Source organism: Coturnix japonica, chromosome 5 (genome assembly GCF_001577835.2).
Source record: "Coturnix japonica isolate 7356 chromosome 5, Coturnix japonica 2.1, whole genome shotgun sequence".
NCBI classification, from domain to species: domain Eukaryota; kingdom Metazoa; phylum Chordata; class Aves; order Galliformes; family Phasianidae; genus Coturnix; species Coturnix japonica.
Genome location: NC_029520.1, coordinates 661,511 through 684,136, shown reverse-complemented (window position 1 = coordinate 684,136; position 22,626 = coordinate 661,511). Strand labels below are relative to the sequence as shown.

Below are 22,626 nucleotides of genomic sequence, written 5' to 3'. Positions count from 1 at the left end.
TTGGCTGTCCGGCTCACAGCGCGCCGTCTGATTGGTCGACGCCCTGAGCCCTCTCTGCTGCACTGTGGGAGCTGTAGTGTTCTCACACTCCTCACAGTTCTCTGGTGCTGAGTGGCTTTGCTAAAGGTCTGTTAATCTCTTCAGTTTTGACAGAAAACCTGCAAAAATCCAGCAGTTTCAGTCCTGAGTGTGTTCCAGGCTTGTTTCTATCTGTGTTCTGCATCTCAAATATGAGGCAGCTACAAGAACTGCTTGGAAAGAAGCTGTAAGTATCACCAAGTCCCATCGTCATCATCATCCTGGCTCCAAACAAACCTGATTTTACATAGTTATCCTACAATAAAGGATAGAATGCATATAGAATGTATATAGGTATATATACATATATATATATATATATGTATGTATATAGGTGTGTGTGTGTGTGTGTGTGTAGGTATAGATATATATAGGTGTATATATATATATATATATGGGTATATAGGTATATATATGGGTATATATAGAAGGTATACAAGCTCAAGCTCGTCACCAAGCAAAACATGATGTCTTATATTGCATCTGTTCCACTTATCAAAGTGTTTATCCAAACCTTCACGGTGTCAAGGTGAGAATCAGAAGTGGAATCCCTGCTGTTCATCACAGCAGCCTCTCTGTGCCATACTGAACCTCACTTAGGTGCTTAGAGTGCAAATACTTGCTCATGTTTGAGCCTTCCAAGGCTTTCATCTCAAGGGGTTTCTTACTTGCACTTTTCTCCAGCAGAGGGTACTCAGAGCTCAGAAATGTTTCATCTCTCTGTGCCATTTCTGCAATGCATTTCAGCCTTCCTTCAGCCACAGCCGCAAACCCAGCTCTACCGCTGTAACGCTGAAGCAGGTGACTGATGGAATGACCAAGCACAGGCAGGAGCCAGCAGAAGCACCTTCTCTTTCAGCTTTAATTCAATCCTAATTGCATAGAATTAAAGACAGATGCCTTTGCTCTCCATGAGATGGCACTATCTGAACACACATTTTTTTCCTTTTGAGTTCTGTTGTGCAATTTGTCTTAATACAAACACTAAGCTCTGTTTGTTTTTTTTTTTCCCAGAATGAACTTTGCAGGATAAAAGAATAAAAGAGCTTGTATAAGGACAAGCTGAGGAGCTCAAGTGCAGTTAAAGGGCAGCTGATCCAGGATAACTGTACATGTGTGTGTGCCCCCATGCATCACCATGGTGGTGTTATCAGTTTGCCATGCTACAATAGCTACCAAGCCAACATTCACTGGCTGCACATATTTAAGTCCACCAGGGCAATTTTGGGCCTGGCCCATGTTCCTTGCTTTTCAGTATTACACATCTGTGTGTCAACATTTCTCCCAGAAATGGCTTTCCTCATTTGTTAAAGGCAGACCTGGCAATCAGCAGTTCTACCCAATGCCAGTCACTCACTTATCAGATCATTATGCCTTAAAATAATTCAAGGTTCCACAATAATGCACTTAGGAAAGACCAGCCAACTGTAACCCACATAGCAATGCTGTGAATAACAGGAGATGGGTTCTGGTAAGTACAGGTCCCAGTTGTGAGGGCAGAGGAGGTGATAAACACCAGGTTGCTTTTATCTGCACTTTTTTAAATCTGCACATGGAGTCAAAGCAGGAACACTGCAGTCTCACTCACCTATTAGCAATCTTTCCATGGGTAGCAACTACACTGAGGACTGGCTTAGTTTTACACTCATTCTCGGTGATGGCTGGACGTGTTGGTCTAGCAATCAGCAATTACTGGGGAGTTCTCATAGCCCCATGGGAACTGTTTGCTGGGCATAACCTTAAGCTACCAGAGGAACCATGCTTACAAGGTAAATATAAGGCACTCTCCCCACCCTCTGTTATCAGACAAACCACGGTAGCAATTTCTGGGCAAATTACTTTATTGCAGTAAGGAGAAATGCTTCCCATATTTCAGTCTCTACCTTCAGCAAAAGTACAGTTCCTGAAGTCCACGTAGCAGGGCTGCTCTCATCAGAGAAACCCTGGCAGAGGAACAGCTTGAGTCCTGTTGGACAGGGGAAGCAATGTGCTGATCCACATCTTGCACTTTGAAGTGACATCTATTGCTACCAGAAGTCCAGAGAGTTGGAAATACACCCAACATTCTATAGGCAGCTTATGGCAGGAGCTCTTTGCCTTGAAATATAGGATACAGCCAAGGAAGGACAGCACAGTGAATGGTTTTGTATTGAAATTGAATTGAAATTTTGATAAATTCCTTCAGTAAAGAACATGTTATCAGTCCTTGGTTATCAGCAGCAGAGGAAACAGCATCTTCCAGTCATCTGAACGTTTGTTTTCTGGCAGGAGGGAGACCTGCAGTGGCACTCCTGCTGTCCCTAGTGTGTCATGCCAGCTGCTCCTGCAGAGCAAAGTCCTGAACTGAGCTCCTGAATGTAGTCAAGGGAGCAACAGCAGGGTCAGAGTGACTGGCACTGGTTAACACCCTGCAGCTGACGTCAACATGCAACACCTAAAGGGAACAGCTGAGCAGTCTGTGCTGGCTCATTTACCCACCAAGAGGAGATGAAAGCACTGGATCATACAACTAAATTGCTACCATGAGCTGAGATAAATGGCTCAAAGTCTGTTCAGCTACATCTCCAATATACCTACCAGCTTGGGGAATGTGATGGAGGGGACCCTAGGATGAATAGGAAGAAGGATGGGACATGTTCTCCCCACACATAATCCCAGGTCATATTTCAATGTCTCACTAGAAGTTTGAATTAGTTATAATCTCTTCTGGCTTTAATCTCTGCATGCAGGACAGGCATCTTTGTCCTCCTGCATTTCAGTTTTGCCCTGAGCAGAAAGGTGGGCTCTGTCTCACCCAAGCAATGAATGTTTCTCTGTTTTGGTGTGGGGACAGTTGCAGACCTATTTCCATTATGCATGACTGTCACCTCTGGGAGACATGTTGACTGACACTTGGAATGGTGAACTGTCTGAGGCAGGGGATGTTCCCGGACCTCTGTAGTGATCATCCTTGTAATCTTCTTCCTCCTTCTCATTCTCCCGCATATCTTGATCACTGTCATCATCATAATCTGCTGCACTGTCATTAATCACTTGAACATTCTCTCCGCTTGGATCCACATCGGTCTTAAACCACACAGCTTTGTATCCTGGGTCCCCCTCATTCCTGTCTGTTTTGAGGATAGATTTCACTTCCTTTTCATGCTTAGTGTCTTCTTCCATCTTTTCCTCTTCTTCTTCCTCTTCTTCTTCCACTTGCTGGTCAGAAATGACGGTGGGAACTGAGGAAGTCTGCTGCAGTCCCTGAATTTCTTGTTCAGTAGAAGATCTGGAGGAAAGTGATTGCTGCTGTATCTTGGTTACATTGATGTATTCTGGGCTTTCCTGCTTGTTGGCACTCAGATCTGGATGTTCATCTTGCTTGTAAGCTTGATTGTCATAGCTTCCAGGGAAATCCTTGGAGAACTACAGGAGAAGAGACACCTTGTGAGTGTAGTGAAAGGAAAAGAAATTGGCTGGGGGAGTGTAGCTGAAGTGACTTGGCTGGATTTTGCCCAGGTCTATAACAACTTCTAAACAGGGACCAGGTACAAAGAAGGCACTTACTTTTTTATTAATCAGGAACTTGACTGTCATTCCATACTGTTTGTATATCATCAGTCCAAGGAAGACTAAGGCAATTAATAGCAACGCAGCTAAGATACCTCCTAAGATCCCCATATCCTGTGCAGTGTATATCTTATCAGAGGAGGAGGGGGTTTCAGCTACAAGGGGGAAAAAAATAAGGCAAACAATGTTACGAAGTCAAGCAGTGTCAACCAACCTCTTTGTATTTTACCACTTGAGAGTACAGTATTTTATCCTTCTTATGCTGAAGGCAAAGATACTAACAGCCATGAGAGAGAAAGAGATCATGTCATGAGGATGTTTTGCTACATTTCTTGCAGTTTCCTCCTTAAAGCTCCAGTCCCTAAAATGGAGCTGTCGGGCTCTTTTGTAACTACAGAAAGTCCCTTTCCAGGAGAAGAAAAGCAGTCATGGAGATCCTCAAGACCTTTAATATCTCTGACAAAGCAGAGTAATTCTAACAGGAGCAATTGGTAGGAGTAGTTTATGCTTTTGGTTTCTGGTCAGCATGTTTGCAGGAAGATCATCCACATTACAGTGGAGAAACTGCAACTTCTTCAGGGTTAATCAGCTTTGCTTGTGCACAATGACAACCAAGCTGTCACTGGGTTTCTTTCTTTAAGATCTCCAGCTTCATTTTGTAATGTAAATTAATCTCTTTAAAGTTTAATGATTAATGAAACACAGCATTTCCCTCCTACTGGCCTGTTTATGACAATGGACTTTGAGTACTTTCTGTGCATTTAATTGCACTCTCAGTTTATCATTAATAAACCTGTGAGGGTTTAGGACGTCAGTGAATTTTTAATTCTTAATCACATCTCCTAGGGATCCACAGCCTACAAACCTGATGTGGAGCTCCACCACACTCAGCTCCTTCTCCCTTCTGTGCTGTGCCACCCTCAAAGCAATCACAGCTTGGTGGGATAACTCACCCTGAGGCCAGTGAACCAGAAGACAAAAGGTACCCACTCTACCTTTGGCTGCAGTGATCTCCACTGTGACTACAGTGCTCCCCTCCTGTAGACTCACTGTATCTTTTGCAACAGCCTGTGTTGGGGAAAAAATAGCTTGTCTCCAATGATATTTTCCACAGGAGGATAGAAGAAACAACTTTACAGCTAGTGCCAGATACAGCCTGTGTCATGCAGACTGCATTAATACCCTTGTTACTCCTTTCTTGTTAAGTTGCCTTACCTCCATGATTGCAGTCCCTGGTGACTGCAGCATCACGTTAGTCAGGATGAGTCCATCTTTGGTTGCAATGAAATTAGTGCTGTTCCTTATGTAGTACTCAATGTTTGGGTTGACTTTCTGAAAAAACATAAGAGTGAATGATTAAACCTCGCTGTGCTTTGTGTGCATCTTTCTAACAGCCTCCCAGCAGGACTTGTCAAGTATGCCTGAAGCATAAGCAGACGTATAGAGTAGGAAATTATTCTGTCATAAGAAGGTAAGAATGTATCCTGAAAGTTTTGCCTCCAAAAAACATCCCTAGTCTTAACCAGCTTGAGTTGGTGTCAATAATATTTCCACAAACAAAACACATCTGTGCAAGGGCTCTTGTAATCTTCATAGAATCGCAGTAACATTAAGGAAAGGAGTCCAGCAGCTTCTCCAGATTAGACCATACCACAAATGGTACTAATCTATGTAGAATTTCCAGATAAATATATAGGACACTAGAAAAAACAATGTGCTTGTCTTTCCCTCCCACCCCCCTCCCCATGTCCACTTATCCTGCTTTAAGACTGAAGCAGCGCTGAAGAAATCAGTGCATTTTCTATTTCTTACATCAGGGAAGTCGTCATCCAGTGCTGCTATCATCAGGGGGCTTGAAGAATCACCAGCTTGGAAGACAAAGCTCCTTGGGTTCAGACCAACAAACACTGTCCCTGCATAGGTTCTGGACTCGAAGTATGGTGCATGGTTACTCTTATTGATGACCTGAATTTCTACATTGGCTATGGAGTATTTCTGTTTGTTGTTGACTTGAGTGGCCTGGGGAGAAAGAGAGAGACATTCCTTCGAGTGAATTCTTTGAACTCAGCAGGATGTTCTCACTCAGTTAACTTGCTTTAATAATATAAAACAATCAGAAGAGAAAAGGCCTCGACTCCTGCAAAAGCTTCACATGAAAACTGGCTTAAGATGCTGATCAACTATTAGGTCTAAATACTTTCAAAAATAAAATCATAAAATAAAAAAGGAAGGAAGGGAAAAGAGGGTGTGACAAAGTTAGATTTCATTATTAATGTGATTAATTCCTTACATGACAAGATCCCTGCTTTCTAGAAAGCCAGATGTATGGGATTTCTGTCTGCAGTGTCATCAGACTTACCATCACCTGCAGTCGGTAGGAATTTGGAGAAGTTGCTACTTTGTTCATAGTGAGATTTCCTGTGTCTGCATCTACTGAGAAAACGTTATCTGCATTCCCTAAAGGAACAGAAAGACCATTCAAACATGGGATGCATTCATAAAGGGACCTGGAGCTCACGGCTCCTCTTGGTGACAGCTAAGAACTAAAGCTATAGAGAACAGCATCTCTATTCAGCCTTGTTACCTATCTGACTCATTGTGGACTTACTGTCCTCATTATGAGTTGCATTCTGCTCTGGAAACACTTCTTTCTCTCTTCTGACTACAAAAGGAGCCTGGACACAGAAACCATCTTGCACTGATGGACAAGTAGAAATCAGGCTCCTATATCACTGCTCTGAGTCTGAATCATAAAACCATCTGTGCTGGATGTACATTAAGATTTAAGTATCATTTTTGCTTGTCTTCCTTACTCTGAGATGCTGTATTTAGACAATAACTTCCTTATTGGGCTCCCATTGATTGTGTGGAGTTGAGGACACGCTACATCCAAAAAGGAACTTGAAGTTCAATAATGTCTTTGTTATCAGAAGGATAGTCACAGATGTGGGACCATGTGGAATAAATCAAAGTGATCACTCCACCTGACCAATACTGATGCAGGAGATATAGGAGTAATGTGGTTTGGAGGAGGTGACAAATTCCACTCACCACCGACAATACTGTACACAATCTTTTCATTAAACATGTAGTCAGGATCAATAGCATAGATGGGTCCTGGCTCCAAGGTGAGTGGTTCAGTCTGCAATGGAAAGGCAAAGTATTACATAATACGCTACAACACCAAATGCTGTCCAGTACTCTGCCATTCCAGCATGACTCTGCTGGTTTTACCTGAGCAGAATCAGATTAATTGCTGGGGAGGAATGAAGGGAGGGAGGGAGAACTTTCATTTTCCAGTGTGATGAAGGCTGTGTTTATTCCTGGAGACCAGCACAAGCTCATGACAATGATTAGGTGCTCATAGCACGATGGATACCACTTTATCATGCCTTCTTACCGACATCTCGGACATATTGACTCTCCCAGTATAGGTGCTGCCAATGCAAATGCTTCTGTCAGCATCAATGAAGGTGCAGGGTAGGAACCAGGGAGGTCTGGTGTCAGCTTGCTCAATAATTATGTTTATTGTTGCAGTAGCTGTATGAATGATTGCGTTTGTGCCCTCAGTATTGTCCTGTACCCAAAAGCAAATCGTATTTGTAAGATGCAAGTTTTATTGCCAGAAGATCCCACCTGAAAAAGCCCAAGGTCTTTTAGCTGTTCTAGCATGATTCTGTATGAGGTGTAGGAGCTCATATGAAATTAGCTCAAGCAATGAATCATCTGCATCCCTGCAATCACTGTGTGATTATGGAAGTGGAAGGCTGCTCCAAACCCACTGCCCTCACTATCCACCCTCCCTCCTGCCATCCCAGAGACCTCCCATTCAGCCTTAACCTCTAGTTGCTCCGAGGTAACTTACCATTGCGTACAGGAGCAATGTTGTGGAGTTAAATTTTTCATAATTCAACGCTTTTTGTAAGTAGATTTCAGGGTTATTGACTCCTCTTATGGCAAAATAATCGCTGGTGTTCTGTTGGGGTGGGGTGGGGGGGGAGAAATGGAAAAGCTTTACTAGCAGTCATGATCACAAGCGGGTTAAAAATGCTGCCTCTGGATTTACACCAAGAAGAAAATGAAGTCAGCCTTTGTCTTTGATATAAACTTCTGCGATCTTGGGCAGATCATGAGATCTCCACTGCGTGTTGGCTCTGAAGACAAACAGGAGAACAATTTCTTTCTGACTCAGGGCAATTCTGAGCTCTGTGAAGTTCAAAGATCTCTCCTGATCTTTTTACAGACCATCCCATCGTGACTTCCCTGAATCCTATGACTCAAAAATATCCCAGGTGAAAGTTCGAGCAGCCCTGTGTGATAAAGCCATAAACACAAGAAAATGCCAGTATCAGCAATATCGATTGCAATGTTCTGCTAGGAAGACCAACACCTGGTTCTCGCAGTAGGCTTATCTCTCCCAGAAGCTGCTGGAGAACCAGATGGCACACAGCAACCCTCAGAGCTGGGCCTCATCTGAATCAAACGTGAGGATTTCTTCAGAACTATACTTTTCTCCCCCAAAGAAGAAAGATGCTTACCTGCACCGTCGAATTGAGTTTATAGTAGATGATGTCCAGGTCAGCATCAGTAGCACTTACATTTTCACGGGCTATAATGGTTGAATTCACTTTTGCATCCTGAAACACAGTTGTTGTGGTTATTCTCTCTATGAAACTGGCTGAAGACGCCTCCCTGGTAAATATCCCTTAGTCCCACGGCACTTGGTAACACACTTCAGTGAAATCCTTACCTCAGGTACAACTTTGGTGACGCTCGTTTCCTTAAACACTGGGCTGTTGTCGTTCAGATTGATAATGGTCACAGTAATTGTCAGGCTGTAACTCTGCAGATGGAGAGAATCAAAGAGAAAAGTGAGTCTTAGGGCTTGGTCCCGAATTATCAGGTGGTAGAGGGGATGGTGTAAGGCCTTGTGATGGAACTGAGTGTTTGGGAGAGCACTCACCTCCACAGCACCTTTCTCACATATCAAGGTCACTAACAGCACAGCGTCCCTCTGCATGCAAAAACAAAAACCCATCTATTTTAGAAATGTACAGACTCTTTCTGAATCAGAAATGCTGCTGGGCTTTATCTTGTTTTCAAGCATATCTAACTATCCCCTTCTTTCTTTTACAGCTACTCATCAACACTGGGTTCTTTTTTATACTGGAGTCAAAGCTGACTCGTCAACAGCTACTTTGTGATCCCTGTAACATGGCAGAAGAGCTAATTAACTGTTTTCTCCTCCTTTAGGTAAGTTCAAACAGAAATTTCTTTTTCAACTGAACGAAACAGAAATGTGCCATGCAGGAAGTGCAGCAGCGCCTGCAGGGTGTTACCTTTGCCTGCTATTCTTTACTCAAATGTGGGTTTTCACTTTGTTGGAAAGGCATCTTAAGGACACTTGTGGCTGCACAGAATTCTGCAGGGAGGTAGAATAGTTTAGCAGCATCCTAACTAAGCACACTGACCTTTTCGCTGCCTTTTTGCTCCACACAACATCACCTCACTGCTCTGAACTGTATTTCAAGACAGGCAAACAGGGATCCTTTCAAACGAGTCCTGAAGAGCTCTGAACACTGCAGTTGTCCCTTTCTGGTTTAAAACCTTTGGATTGCTTTTATTCTTACAGGTTTATTTATTTATATCACACAGCCCCCCTCATCCACGTGTTCTGCCTGTGGAAGGGCTGATCTCCCTCATAGTGAACAAAAAACCCATCTGAAATAGGCTTATTTTTCAAAGATATTTACCTGTATGCTTTAGACTTGGGCTACCAAGACCTGGAAGATCAAGATCTCAGGTACTGCATCCCAGCATTACCCACCTCACCCTTACAGCCTGAAGGCTTACCTCATAGTCCACACTACTGACCAGCTGCAGCTCAGACCCATTGATGATAAAATGACTGGCATCCAGTGAGGTAGGATCAATAGTTACAGTGTAATCTGGTTGCAAAGAGATGGTGGTCACTACATGTCCAGGAAGGTTGTTTTCAGGAACACTGGGATTGCTGTTGGAGACAGAACATCCTGGGGGAGAAAAAAAACCCGCATAAATAAATCACAAAATTGCCCAAAATTCACACTGTGTTAGAATAAGAACTGAGACCCCTTTGGTTACCTTTGGAGAGAAAGTCCTTGAACAAAGCTGTCCTAAAGCAAGACTCTAAAAGCCATTTGCTGGCTGCAATGGAGCAGCCTGGTGCCATGGGGGTTATTTCTGTGGTCACAGACCTCCAGCAACTTACCTTGCTGTGCTGTTACAGAGAGCGGCAAAAAGAGCACAGCAGCCAGGAGCCAGTGGGAGATACCCATGGTGAGCTGCGTCGGCGAAGAAATTCCTAATCAAGCTGATCCCCTTCTCCCCATTTCTCGCAGCACCTTCCGCTTTCACTGCCTCACAAAGGCAGGAAAACACTGGCAGGACGGAGAGCGTTGCTGCACTTCAACCTTTGCCTCATCGTCTCATTGGATGACTTTTAAGACATGTGCTGGTCACGGAACACAGTAATGCATGAATTCCGGTTTCTACTTCGATCCCCGGGCTTTTCTCCCTTCAACTTTATTAGCAACAAGGGAATATTCAGAGCAATTTTACAGGGTAGGTTTTCCTGCTTGCTCTCTTGGTCCAGTTGTATCCACAAGACTTTATCTCTTCCTCTCTCAGAACTACAAGCTGAAATGTTTAAGGATATTTAGCCTAGAGGAGCTTGTCCTGTCCATTTCTCCTCATCAAGCACTGTGTTGAGACTCCTTAACAAGAATTTTGCCCAGTTCTGCAGTAAATACTTTTAGAGGATGGCTGGAGAAGGCAGAACTCTGGAGTGATTCAAGTAGACAAGGGCCTTCCATCTCTTGCTTTAACAGTCTGATTTTATTGTGAAGGCAAAAACCAGGTTAGAAGATAAGTACAGTGCCATGCAGAGGACACCAGGCTGTGGTTTACTGCCTTGTTGCACCATTGTTTATGTAGGCTGGACTTTAGCAAGACTGTTTAACCTCTTTACTTTAATTTTCCTATATTTAAATGGAGAGAAATAACCACCATCCTTCTGTTTCAAGTCATTGCATGAAGTGCTGTGGGGAAGGGAACCTTTGTGCCAGGTAAATGACATCACTGTGCCTCGATCTCTCTCTTCGAGGCAAAGTCTCATTTCTTTATAATAAGAGTCTCAAAAGAAGATAGATGACTTAATGCCAGTCTGGCTTATCTCCAAGGCTGTTTCTTTCCTTATTGTTTTGCTTATGTTCCCAGCTGCTGCCATGCGCGTTGTCAGTGCTTCCTCCTGTGATGATGAGCACTGCAGCTTTACTTATACCTGGAATCTACTATTCTCTGAGAAAGAATCTGAGACAGCAGAGGTCCCGGTGTTCATCAGGTGGAAAGTGGGAAATGGTGAGCTGGGCACTGTGTGTATCCAGTATTAAGAGCATCTACTGGTAAAAGATCTCACTTGCAAGGCAAAGGTAGGGCAAAATGAAGCATGTTAATTCATTTCTGAACAAGTTTATGGTTTCAGTGAAGTAAGAGGCATCTTGGCTGCCCTTTTGTTTCAATGGCAAAGAAAGCTAGTCCATGTGTAGGTGGGATAATCGTGTGCCCCGGTGGCGCAGTGGTAGGAATGCCACATTGCAACACCGCAGGCCCTGGGTTCGAATCCCCCCTGTGGCGCAAGTGGTAGAAGTGCCGCTCTGCTACACAGAGGCTCGAATCCCGGGGGTTGGACTCGATGATCTCTAAGGTCCCTTCCAACCCACATGAGACTATGATGATAATCAGCCATGTTTCTGAGACTATCTCAGTCACTCAATGATACCCAGATTAGGTGAGCGGAGTGGATCCAAAGACTGATCAGATCCAGATGCAGCCCTGTGTGCAGCCCCATCCAGGATCCAACAGTTTACACCTCAGCAGCTTCCTGAAGCCTCAATAGTGTGCCATTATATTCTCTTGTCCTACCTCTATCTGAGCCTGTGTAAATTCTTCCAAGCCTAACAGCACATGGCAAGGCATTTGGCCACTTGTATGGACAAAAAAACAGAACACATGGTTCTGTTTAAATGATGGGAACAAATTCCTTCCAGCAGAGCTTTGTCTTTGCACAAGCTCCACCTATTGACACAACTTCACACCAACACGCATTTTAATCTTGTCTAAGAGGTTTTATTGTTGTTGGTTGGGTTTTTATTTATTTTGTTTTATCTCATTTAGCTGCTTTCCAGAATTTTCTTTTATCTTATTTGCTGATCTCAAGAGTTTTTTTCCAAAGCAAAATCCAACATCTTTTGTCTTTATTTTCAAGGTTCTTTACATGCAAAATCATCTCCTCGGTTGGTTCTGACAGAACATTGGTTTTCCTTTCACCTGCTGTCAAAAAACACCTCTCTTCCTTCACATCTGCAGCTGCAGGGGGGGCAAACGTACTGGCTGGTAATTGCAGCAGCTTCCTTGGCATCGCTGTCTGAGTGGCTGTGGGGAAGGGGGGGGAGTGAAAAATAGTTTGTTATTAGTGTGGGAAAGGATCAGAGGAAAAGGGAAAAGAGCAAAGTTCAGGGGTGATAACAAGGAGGTGTGTGATGGGGGGGGCCTGGAATGCCCTTATCATCACACAGCAAAGTGTTTCATCCTACCTAAATCTACCCTCTCTTATTTAAAGCCCTTACCCCTTTTCTTGTCACTACATACCCTTATAGACCCTTCTGACCATCCCTCATTGTTCTAGGCAATGTGGAGGGCTGGCTTATTCCTCCTCTTTCTAATTGTCTTATGCTGAGATTAATTAAAAACAATCAGCCACTGAGAAGACACAATGTCCAGATGTAGGGGTAGAAATTCCTGAGGGCTGTGCCTGAATCTGAGTGGACTGAGGCTCCTGATGAGCTGTGACATCAGCTTAGTCCAGAATAACAACTCTACACTTAGATCTTAGCTCATTTCCCTGAGCTTTTTATTGTTTTTCATTACTGGCTTTTATATGGCACATCTTAGCTGTAAATCTCAGTGTCAACATTGCTTTAGATAAAGCACAACAGAGTGCCAGGCAGGCTCAGCAGGTAGAAATGGAGATTACCTTGAATGCAGAGAGGAAAATCAATTGAGATTGCACCCATCTTCCTGCCACCTTGCAGTTTGACCAAACCATTTGCTTTCTTAGCTCTGTAAACCACCCCTGAGAGCTCAGCTTTTGGCAGACCACACCTACCTGCTGTTCAGAAAGCTCTGGTACAGCCACATGTAGCAAAGGTCCTCATTGCTGTTTTCTTTCTCCTTCTCCTGCACATCTGTTTTGAGCGGGCCTGGGTTGCTGCTTGAAATAAAGCATAACAAGAGCAATAATAATAATAATAATAAAGGGTAACCAGCACAGCTGTGAAGCAGCACTGCTCTCTGGAAGGCAGGTTGACCCTGGTCTGTCAACTATGGTGTGTAGAAGCCCTGGCCACACTGCCTTCCTGCCCCTGAGGAAGAGGAGCTCTCACCTGCGCTTGCGGCCCATGAGGTTTTTGATAAACTTCTGAACCTGAGCATTTCCTCTCATCTTGCTGTACTCGCTGGTGAACAGCCCATCTGAGTGTCTCTGAGTTCTGCAGCAGGGAAAAGACAATGGAATGACTGCAACTCCCAGCCATGCAACTTATTTCAGTGCTCAGAAATGTCTCCATTCTTTGGATGAGCCATATCCCTCCCCTTCTATCTCCTCCCATCACCTGCATCCACTGGATGAGGCCAGCTCTGAGGCTGGCATTGGAATTGGAGGAAGCTCAGCCCTGTGGACTCCTCATTCATCGCTGGAATCCCATCTCCCTGCACCAGGAGAGTGGATTCAGCTCCTCCCTACCTCTCCTTGAGGCCCACCAGATGCTTCACTAGCTGCTGCACGTAAGCGTTGTCATTCATCTTGCTGAGCTCACTGTGGAAGAGCCCGTCAGCGTGTCTCTCAGTCCTAGAGATGAGAAGAGGATGAAAGACGTGGCTTTAAAACTGGAGAAGAACAGGAAGGAAGATAAAAGGTTGGCATGGATGGCAGGCTCTTCCAACAGAAAGACATGGAGAAAAAGGAAGCAGAGGCAGAAGGAATGCTTACCTCTCCAGGGATGGATGACATGCTGAGAAGTGCGATAGGACGATCATGGGAATGATTATCCGACTCAGACCAGTCACCAAGGAAATCATGTTGGCCCCTGAAACAAAGTTGAATGGCTGGTGGAACAAATGACCTGGATCTTTGGTGGGGATGACATGCGACAGAGAAGACATGGCTACAGAAATAACATAACTATGACTAAATGAGGCAGGAATTCCTGCCAGCAAAGGCAGCGTTGCTTTAAAATGTGAAAGATGAACAATTCAAGTCATTCATGTTGCCAGGAAGTTGTAGCCATCACTCCGCCACCACGGCCAGTTTTGGAGCTTGGACCTGAGGGTGCCTTTCATAGACAATGTCTGTGCTGGGACTCAGTATAACACGCCTTGAATACGCAGGGAGGGTGAGTTAACATGAGATAATTCATTGGTGGTACCACTGTGTGGGATAAACTCCGCTCTACTACAAGCGCCTTGAGAACCGAGTCTGCAGGGAGCAGATTTCAAACACCTATGAAAGCTTCCCACACTGACAGTTAACAACATACCTCAAGGGTGCCCAGGAGAAATCTGTTTTCCTCCCCTTCTAAATTATCAGGCAAGAAAAAATGGCCCGTAACAGAGAACTCACCTACACACAAGGGAAGGAAAAGCCCCACGCGTGTGCTGATATCCGTCTCTCCTCTAATCTTTCAAGATGGAAATAAGAAACAACAGGCATTTTCAGTAAGAGCAGCTTGTATTTTGTTTTCTGGTCCAGCTCAGTTCTTTCCTCTGTCTCCTCCAGAGGAGCAAAGCCCCATTCTCTTATCAGCACGACTGCTCAGGAGGTGGATGTCCTCATGGATGTCCGAGCCTGGAAAGCAGGGAGGATGCAGCCCACCCATCCTGATAGCACAGCAGTACTTACCACTCAGTGCTCGCTCTGGACTCTCAGCCAACTCACAGTGTTGCCCACTTCACTCCACAGCCCCCTATAAATCCTTGGCTCTTATCAAAAGCAATTATTTGGGTAAAGATACGAATATGAGCAATTGTGGTTAACAGCAAATAATGCATCCGGGCTGAAATGTCCTTTTAATTATTCTTGAAACCCATCGGGGTCATTCACAACAGTTCACTGGGCTGCATTTCTGCTGATGCTCCTGTTTGTGTGCATAATCACAGTAATTTGTTGGGCAAACATCCCTGTACCAATTGATTCATTACGATTGGCATCATTATCTCTCCTCCTGGCTTTAATTACTTCTTGATAGGAGCTTCATCTTCTGCTCTTTTCTTCCTTTTTTAATTCTGGCCTGGGTTTTGTTTGCATTTACCAGGGCGATTCAGTGAGTGTGATCTGGCTGAACAACAAGCAGTGTTTCCTATGGCAAATACATGCTACCAATGACATAGGAAAATATAGGAATAAGACTTTCCTCTCTGTATTTATGTTGTATGAAGATGCTTGGAAGTGGTATCAGTGCTGATGGGATCGGCTGGAGCTCCTGGAGTTGCCAGGCAAGATAGGAAAAGAGCAAGGAGGAAGGAAATACTGGAGACCAGAAGAACAAGAACTGAAGGAACCCTATTTGCTTGGCAACAAAGAATGGGGTTTGCCTTGTGGCAGTGGCAGAGTGAAGAGGTGATGGGGTAGAAAGGAGTGTGGCCAGTCCTAGTGCTGCTCAGTCTTGGCACTGATTAACACAGCATGGAGAGACCCGTGATGAGCTGCATTAAGGAAATCCAATTGCCACATGTGCAAGGGCTATTCACAGCAGCCGTGTTGTCAGCTGCAGTCACCCCGGTGAGAGACAGAGGGGATAGCAGGCCTGCAATGTGACATGCATCAGCTTATAACTCTATTGCATCTCCAAAAAGCTGTAAGAGCAGGGGGTGCCTGCTTATCCAGGGCAGCCCCTACAAGGTAGAATCTCTTGCCAGCTCATTCACTATCCATATGTGAGATGTGTTACAGCAGCATCTCAGTGTCTCCTGGGATTGCTCTTCATGGATGCTCCTTCCAAACACCCCTACAGCCTTTGTGCTGCTCTTTGAGACTGGTAGCCCTGAGATGGCTGAGTGCACAGGGCTCCAAATGGGCTGAGAACTTTGCCCACTGCACCCATGGGTGACATGGGAGTTCATTGAGGTCAGACAGTACACGAAACTGCATGGCTAAATCCTTCCTACGTAAAATACCCTTTAATCAGCTTACAGGGTGTTCAGGAACTTCTACCTCCCCCGTTCTTTCTTTCTGCTTAACACGTATGTGTGCGAGCCCATGCGTGTCATAAGGATTTTCTCTTTCATGCTTTCAGGTGAGCCCTCCCCAACAACCAGAGCCTGGCCAACAGCGCTGCTATTTACAGAGAGAAGATCGGAGGCGTTTTCTCCACCCTCAAATCTGAAAGAGAAAGGTCCTTAATTGGACTAAGGGGATTGAGTGGTGGATTTAGCCCCCCGAATACTCCTTTCTTGCACAGAATGGTTTCAGGAATGGTTTTAATCTTTGCCGCCTGATCTGCAGTGTTGGCCGCAGAGGAGAGGAGCGGGATTTGGATTTGGGAGTCCTCAGCAGAGAGAAGCATCCCCCCACATCCTACCCTCCCCTAGGGATGTGAGGGGTGTGCATGGCTCTGTCTACCTGCATTGCACTCAGCTCCTAAGATGCTTTGGGGTTGCCTTGGATTGCTTATACCTTCCTGCTTTGTTCTGGGCAGCAGAGTCCAGCAAAGCAAGGCAGGGATGTGCTGTGTATCATATGGCATTCTTCTGGGTTGGCACCTGCTTAAAAGCAAAGTTAAATATGGGGGATGAGAGGAAATCACTGGTATAAGGTGTCACATTCCTGACAGTTCCCATTTGCTCTGAAGTCTGGAAGATGCTGGACATGCTGGTTATCTCTGATACTGACAGCAGTACCTGTGGGGAAGGAAGGACAGCAAAACCTTCACGTTAGGAGTTCTGGGCTTTGCTAGAGCAGACCTCAGCCATTCGGATCAAAGCTGTATCTGCTTTGAGCTAAACCCTTGGGTGAAACCTGCCACAGAATCCAGTTCTTTAGGAATAAAGCATTAGGTACTTGACACACAGTGGAAAGCAAAATCCTTAGAAGGTTTTTGCTTTGGGAGCAAGCCAAGCCATCCCTTATCCAACTGCTTGGGGGAGGACAGCGTGCATTGCTGCAGGGACAGGGCTGCTTAGTCTGTCCTTGGGCTCTTGGTCTGGCATAGCTCTGCCCAGCTGGACTCTGCCTTGTTCCTTAACGCAGAGCAGCTCCGAGCACAGGCTCTCTGCAGCAGAGCTATGTGCTAATGCTCCCCAAGCTCCTGGCTTTGCCACAGCTCTAATTGGCATCGGCATCTGTAATCTCCGCCTCCAGCTGTTTGCTGTGTCCGGGGAAGTAGGAGAAAGCACTTTGGGGAATTCATTTTAATTATCAAGATAACACGCTCTGGGACCCAGCTGCCAGGTGGCCCAGCCCAGCAGTGAGCATGGCAGCTCCCAACACCTGGACTTCATTTTGGCTGCATCCCTTTCCATGTCAGGGACCTGACAGGGTTTGTGAGATGAGAAGGTTCCTCCTGATGCTCTTGTGCCTCTCCGTGCCTGTTTGATACCGTGCACATCTCCTCACCTGGAGCTTTTACTTGATGAATTACTTACCGTCTCTTCTTAGAAATACATTACAGGCAGATTGTGAAGCAGGACGGCTTGGCTGTGGATGATGCTTTCATAGAGAATCACTCAGCTAAATATGGCAAATAAAAGGAGGAGGATTGGCTGTAAAAGCTCTTTATTTCCCTCCTTTTGTTCTGAACCTGAAGACAGCCCTGGTGATGTGTTGCCCAGCCATCAGGGCACTATTCAATAGATGACTTCAGGCACATCTGTGCTGAAATGTTGGCAGGTAATTTTGTTCTCCTTTTCTATTTAAAATTCAACCCCTCAGGCACGAACAACCACAGCCATCAAAGCTCTGAGTCCCAATGCAACCTCCACTGAACTCATTAACACACCAGACTCTCCATAACCTGATCCTTTGGGTTTCTCCTTGGCTGCCTGTTGGGGTTAAGCTCGGAGCTGGTTGCTGGGCAGAGATGGTGGCATTGCACTCTCTAGCAAAGCCCAAACAACCACTGTATTTGCTAAGGGGCAGCAGGCACAGAGGAGCTGTTGGACTTAGAAGCAGAGGACAAGCATTGCTGTAGCCTGAGTTTGCAATGGAAGAGCTGCCCTAATTAGCGCCTTGCACGGCTGCTCTCTTTTGGAAGTCAAAAGCTTTATTTCACATTAGATTAATCTGCTCCAGGATTAAACTGGTCTGGGATTAAAGCACCGTTAGACTGGCAAAAGGACTTCCACGCTGAGAGTTTAGAGCCATCCTGTGCTAACCCACGGGGAAAATCAAGATAATTAATACAAATTGAGTGTTAAAGTCGGTTAGATAAATGGCATTAAGCCCTGTGGGAAGGCCTGCAGTTACAGCTCAGTCCTGATCCCTGTGCTGGGTACACAGAATAAACTAAGTGCATTATGTTCAGTATCATTAATGCACCTCAAGGCCTTTCGTGGCCGGTTTGAGCTGTTTCCTTGGAGCAGAAGGGCTCTGCTACACGTGATGCTGCCAAACCAGCTCTTCTTGACCGCTCTCTTGGAGCAGTGATTTCTCTCCTCCCCGTTGTGATTATTGCTTTGAATCTTCAGGTCGGGTTAACTTGAAACAACTTCCTACTCGAAAACCTGCAGCTTTGTGGTTGTTTGGGTTTTTTTTCCCCTCCTCTAACGCTGTCAGGGCTTTGCTAAAATCCGAAGGCGCTTTGATCCGCCGCTCTATTCGCAGCGCAGCGCTCGTGGGACCGATGTCTCCGCTATTTCCGAAGTCCCATCAGCGCGGCCAGGCTGATGAGAAGGGACCCGTCTGAAAGCACACAACCACGGCACGGCTGGGCTGGAACGGACCTTGAAGCCCTCCCTCCCCCTTCCCCCCCCCTCCCCGCCGCATCCCGGTGAGCCGCTTACTGCCCCGGGGGAGGCTCCTCCCATCACCTCGCAAAGTTCGGAGCCGGCTGAGCTCCTTCGCTTCTCCCTCCCGCGGGGGGCTGAGCCGGGGAGGCGGCTCGGCGGCTCCATGCCCCGGCGCCATGGGGAACGGCAGCGCCGGGGCCGCCCCGTGCAACGGCACCGCTCCGCCGCCTCCTCCTCCTCCTCCTCCGACCGGCCACAACATCGCCGCCCTGGTGCTGGGCATCGTCCTCATCCTGCTCATCGTTGGGGGCAACGGGCTGGTGTGTCTCAGCGTGTGCACGGAGCGGGCTCTCAAGACCACCACCAACTACTTCATCGTCAGCCTCGCCGTCGCCGACCTGCTGCTCGCCCTCCTCGTCCTGCCCCTCTACGTCTACTCCGAGGTGAGAGATGCTCGGGGGGCTGCGGGGGGAAGCGGAGGGATTCAGCCCTCCCTGCTGGCATCCTGGACCGCTGGAGGCGACAGCAGGTGGCTCCGCACTAGTACGGGTGCTGTGCTTTGGCAGCTGTAAGGTGATGGGTTATGAGGTCTTTAGCCAGGAAGCAGGTTGCAGTGACAAGCTGAGGAGGAGATGCTGCCTCTTTAGCCCTTAAAGTGGCTTTGGTGGCTCTCCCTGCTCCCTTTGCAGCTCTATCAATCCTCAGACAACAGAGGAGAGCACCCGTGGGCCAAACGAGCTGATATTCTGCACTTATTCCTGTTGTAGAAGACAGAGGACACAGCCCACACCAGCACTGGGCCTATATTTTCTTAAGCAAGGAAGTCGACGGATTAGAGCTTAGGATGCTTTTAGTCTCTCTACCTTGCCCTAGGATTTACTGGGACATTGTGACCTCTGTCTCCCCAGAGCTCTTCAAGGGGCACAGGTTTTGCTGGGGACCCATGATGACCAGTGACAAGCAGGAGAGCAATAGATACCCCCTCCCTTAAATGCACTCACTTCAGTGGCTGTTAAAACCATCAGTTCTGCGCTGTAATCCTTCTGTGTCTTTACCTGCCTTGGCAGCTCAGGTTAACGCTCGGGGCCTTAAAGTGTTGAAATGGATGTGATGAAGCTTGTCTTCCCTCAATCTAAACGTCGTTGTCCTTGGTCAGCTCTGATCTTCCAACCAGCACTGGAAACTGAGCTGTAGTCATGCTGTGCCTCCTACCTGCTTCACCCTGCTCAGCTCCTTCCCTAATCCTTACCCGAGCTGTGAAATGGGGCTGAGCCAGGAAGCTGAGTGAGGTACAGTTATATAAACATCCTTGCCACTAAGATCCGTGTAAGAGATTATGGAAAAGAAGAAACTCTTTTAGCAGCTCTGCACTCTTAGGCTGAACCTCTGCAGGCTGGGGAAGGTGTTTCTCTCCAACAGAGCAGATGCAGAAGCAGTCGGCTTCTTGTTCAGGATACTTCAAGGTTGTTGCTGGTGCCACATCCAGCACTACTGGAAAAGAAAACAGTGGAGGGTCTTATGCTAAAAAAGCAAAGAATGTGGGGGAAAAACTAATTGGAGTTGTTCTGGAGCGCTTGTTAAAGGCGGCTTGAGCTGTTTGTGATCCCTAAAGCTTTACAGTGTGTACCTTGATGGGCTAATCTTCTGCAACCTGCTGGAATGAGGTACCGCTCAGCCACATGACCAAACAAAGCCAGCTCTGCCTCTAATCCAAAGTCACTCCTCCAAGCAGAGTGATTCTGGGCACCCAACGTGAGCCCATGGCGAAGGCTGTGTCCTTTGGGGGTGCTGCAGCTTGGCAGCTCAGGGCCTGCTCAGAACACATCCATTCCTTGAAGCCACAAATGGGTTTTGAACACCACAGCCGAGTCAGGTTTTGTCCAGCAAAGCTGGTCAGGTTCCTAATGAAGCTTGGGTAACAAAACGTGAGGGTTGTTTCAGGATTCAGCTCCCATGTTCTGCTTGGAGCAGCTGATTTACCCTAGAGAAAAGCCCGAATTAAACACCCAGGTCTGACTCCAGCGCTCTTCTGGAAGCTCATGGGGCCTCTCAAGGGGATGGGGATATAAAAATAACCCACCAGTTTCTCCAGAGTCTCCTTTGGCTTTGCAGCTCCACTAATCATAATCCTGTGTGTGACATCAGGACTGACCGATACTAATCCATGCAGAGCTGCCTGCTCCTGCAGATGTGAATGGGGAGGACCATGAATGTCAAAAACCTCAAGGTTTCCACACAGGTCACTGGACACCCAAGTGGAGGGGCATATTATACACATGTATACAGAGCTGTTTCCCTGCATGTCAAAGGCACCCACTGACCCAGGGATCTTGTCCTTCAGTTTCAGGGGGGTGTGTGGTCCCTCAGCACTGTGCTCTGCGATGCCCTGATGACGATGGATGTGATGCTGTGCACAGCTTCCATTTTCAACCTCTGTGCTATCAGCGTGGATCGGTAAGTGCCCTTCTTCCTCCTTATGCCGTAGGAGAGGGATCATGTCTCAGCATCAAGCTGCTTCCAGTTGTACTACCCCAACCTGAGCACTGACCCACTTGTGTTGGCAGGTTTATCGCTGTTTCAGTCCCGCTGAACTACAACCGGCGACAGATCGACCTGCGGCAGCTGATCCTCATCTCCACCACGTGGATATTTGCCTTTGCTGTGGCATCCCCAGTCATATTCGGCCTCAACAATGTCCCGAACCGAGACCCCAGCTTGTGCCAGCTGGAGGATGACAACTACATCGTGTACTCCTCCATCTGTTCCTTCTTCATCCCTTGCCCCGTCATGCTGGTGCTCTACTGCGCCATGTTCCAAGGACTCAAGCGCTGGGAAGAAGCCAGGAAGGCCAAGCTAAGGGGTGGCATCTACGGGGGCAACAGAATGCTCTATCCCCCTTCGCCCTTCATTGAGAGAGAGCGGGTTGGCTTGGGGCCGGAGGAGTACCACCATTACGGCCACCCTGAGCACCCCCTTCCTGGGGACTATGTGATGAGCAATGGGCTCCAGACTGTCTCCTACCCACACCTCAAGTACCCACACCCAGCGCTCAGTCAGAAGCGGGCCAAGATCAACGGCCGGGAACGAAAGGCCATGAGGGTACTGCCTGTGGTTGTTGGTGAGTGGCCGGTGGAAGAGGCTGGTCAAGGAGGGTGGGAAATGTGCTGTGTGTTCTTATAGGGTTCAGGATTCTGTTGAGCCCGGTCCATTGAGTGCCTCGGTTTCCCTTTGATCCAGAGTAGCATCACTCCTGGGTGTTTTTAATTCAACCTTCACTTCAGCTGTCAGCATTTGTGACTCCTGATGTTTTAAATGCTAATCCAAAAATGACACACAGCTCACATCTTTTCTTCACCAGCATTTAGGAAGTTGCCCAAAATCTTATGTCATGGAGGGATGGTAGCTCTGCACTTGTTAACCCCAACCCTTTTCAATACAATACCTTCTGTCTTTAATCTCCTCCTGCCAGGTGCTTTCCTCTTCTGCTGGACGCCTTTTTTTGTGGTCCACATTACGAGGGCTCTCTGCAAGTCCTGCACCATTCCCACTCAAGTCACCAGCACCGTCACCTGGCTGGGTTACGTCAACAGTGCCGTCAACCCCATCATTTACACTGTTTTCAACGCCGAGTTCAGGAACTTCTTCCGCAAAGTCTTGCACCTCTTCTGCTGAGCTCACTGGAACTGGAGGGAATGACCAGGATCACTTTTTGTATAGCTCATTAAAGATCTATTTCTGCCTAAGGTCTGCTGTCTTTGTTGGGGAGGAGGGAAACATGGTTTCAAAATGGCAGCTCCAAGACGGTGGTTCTCAGCCCTCTGTCTCCACTGTGAGGAGTTACAGGTGAGTGCAGTGGTTGCAGCTTGGATACTGCAGGTGTAACACTTGGTGCTTGACGCAGACATCAAGAAACCCCACAAGACGGCGGGATGTTGCACAGAATGGCAATCTTCTGTCTAA

The 22,626-nt window shown here is 46.7% G+C and overlaps 3 protein-coding genes across 8 annotated transcripts; 1 reads left to right on the top strand and 2 right to left on the bottom strand.

Annotated features, from left to right (window-relative positions):
- The first annotated feature begins 70 nt into the window (after positions 1-70).
- DRD4 (dopamine receptor D4) lies at positions 71-22,409 on the top strand. Of its 2 annotated transcripts, XM_015863111.2 has the most exons (6): positions 71-265; positions 8,764-8,880; positions 18,542-19,109; positions 21,008-21,120; positions 21,231-21,784; positions 22,136-22,409. In XM_015863111.2, exons 3-6 carry the CDS (start codon positions 18,843-18,845, stop codon positions 22,336-22,338), a joined length of 1,137 nt encoding a protein of 378 aa, XP_015718597.1. In that variant the 5' UTR covers positions 71-265; positions 8,764-8,880; positions 18,542-18,842; the 3' UTR covers positions 22,339-22,409. The 2 variants fall into 2 exon arrangements, with proteins under 2 accessions (XP_015718597.1, XP_015718600.1); XM_015863114.2 differs by lacking the exon at positions 71-265 and having other exon boundaries at positions 8,744-8,880.
- On the bottom strand, positions 1,902-10,166 carry CDHR5 (cadherin related family member 5). Of its 2 annotated transcripts, XM_015863107.2 has the most exons (14): positions 9,878-10,166; positions 9,481-9,659; positions 8,591-8,641; positions 8,378-8,470; positions 8,166-8,264; positions 7,493-7,603; positions 7,028-7,204; positions 6,679-6,769; positions 5,987-6,084; positions 5,440-5,646; positions 4,843-4,959; positions 4,623-4,695; positions 3,625-3,782; positions 1,902-3,483 (listed from the first exon to the last, which is right to left on the bottom strand). In XM_015863107.2, exons 1-14 carry the CDS (start codon positions 9,942-9,944, stop codon positions 2,929-2,931), a joined length of 2,076 nt encoding a protein of 691 aa, XP_015718593.1. In that variant the 5' UTR covers positions 9,945-10,166; the 3' UTR covers positions 1,902-2,928. The 2 variants fall into 2 exon arrangements, with proteins under 2 accessions (XP_015718593.1, XP_032300598.1); XM_032444707.1 differs by lacking the exons at positions 9,481-9,659; positions 9,878-10,166 and having other exon boundaries at positions 8,591-8,647.
- LOC107314168 (VIP peptides-like) lies at positions 11,559-14,655 on the bottom strand. 4 transcript variants are annotated; one of them, XM_015863122.2, is made up of 7 exons: positions 14,624-14,655; positions 14,345-14,402; positions 13,715-13,811; positions 13,469-13,573; positions 13,110-13,214; positions 12,833-12,937; positions 11,967-12,099 (listed from the first exon to the last, which is right to left on the bottom strand). In XM_015863122.2, the coding sequence occupies exons 3-7, from the start codon at positions 13,801-13,803 to the stop codon at positions 11,991-11,993; spliced, it is 513 nt and encodes a 170-aa protein (XP_015718608.1). In that variant the 5' UTR covers positions 13,804-13,811; positions 14,345-14,402; positions 14,624-14,655; the 3' UTR covers positions 11,967-11,990. The 4 variants fall into 4 exon arrangements, with proteins under 4 accessions (XP_032300604.1, XP_015718608.1, XP_015718612.1 ...); XM_015863126.2 differs by having other exon boundaries at positions 12,833-12,934; XM_032444713.1 differs by having other exon boundaries at positions 11,559-12,099; positions 13,715-14,402.
- Positions 22,410-22,626: the final 217 nt, after the last annotated feature.

Bases quoted from the DNA above. Each gene is read 5' to 3' on its own strand.
- CDHR5 (XM_015863107.2), bottom strand. From the start codon at position 9,944: ATGGGTATCTCCCACTGGCTCCTGGCTGCTGTGCTCTTTTTGCCGCTC. The intron at 8,471-8,590 runs GTGAGTGCTCTC...CTCCATCTGCAG, and splicing joins GTGAGAAAGGTGCTGTGGAG to AGTTACAGCCTGACAATTAC. The intron at 3,484-3,624 runs GTAAGTGCCTTC...CTTCTCCTGTAG, and splicing joins AGTTCCTGATTAATAAAAAA to TTCTCCAAGGATTTCCCTGG.
- LOC107314168 (XM_032444713.1), bottom strand. From the start codon at position 13,887: ATGTCTTCTCTGTCGCATGTCATCCCCACCAAAGATCCAGGTCATTTG. The intron at 13,574-13,714 runs GTAAGCATTCCT...TCTCATCTCTAG, and splicing joins TGTCATCCATCCCTGGAGAG to GACTGAGAGACACGCTGACG. The intron at 12,100-12,832 runs GTAGGTGTGGTC...CCTTCCCCACAG, and splicing joins CAGAGCTTTCTGAACAGCAG to CCACTCAGACAGCGATGCCA.
- DRD4 (XM_015863111.2), top strand. From the start codon at position 18,843: ATGGGGAACGGCAGCGCCGGGGCCGCCCCGTGCAACGGCACCGCTCCG. The intron at 21,121-21,230 runs GTAAGTGCCCTT...TTGTGTTGGCAG, and splicing joins TGTGCTATCAGCGTGGATCG to GTTTATCGCTGTTTCAGTCC. The intron at 21,785-22,135 runs GTGAGTGGCCGG...TCCTCCTGCCAG, and splicing joins GGTACTGCCTGTGGTTGTTG to GTGCTTTCCTCTTCTGCTGG.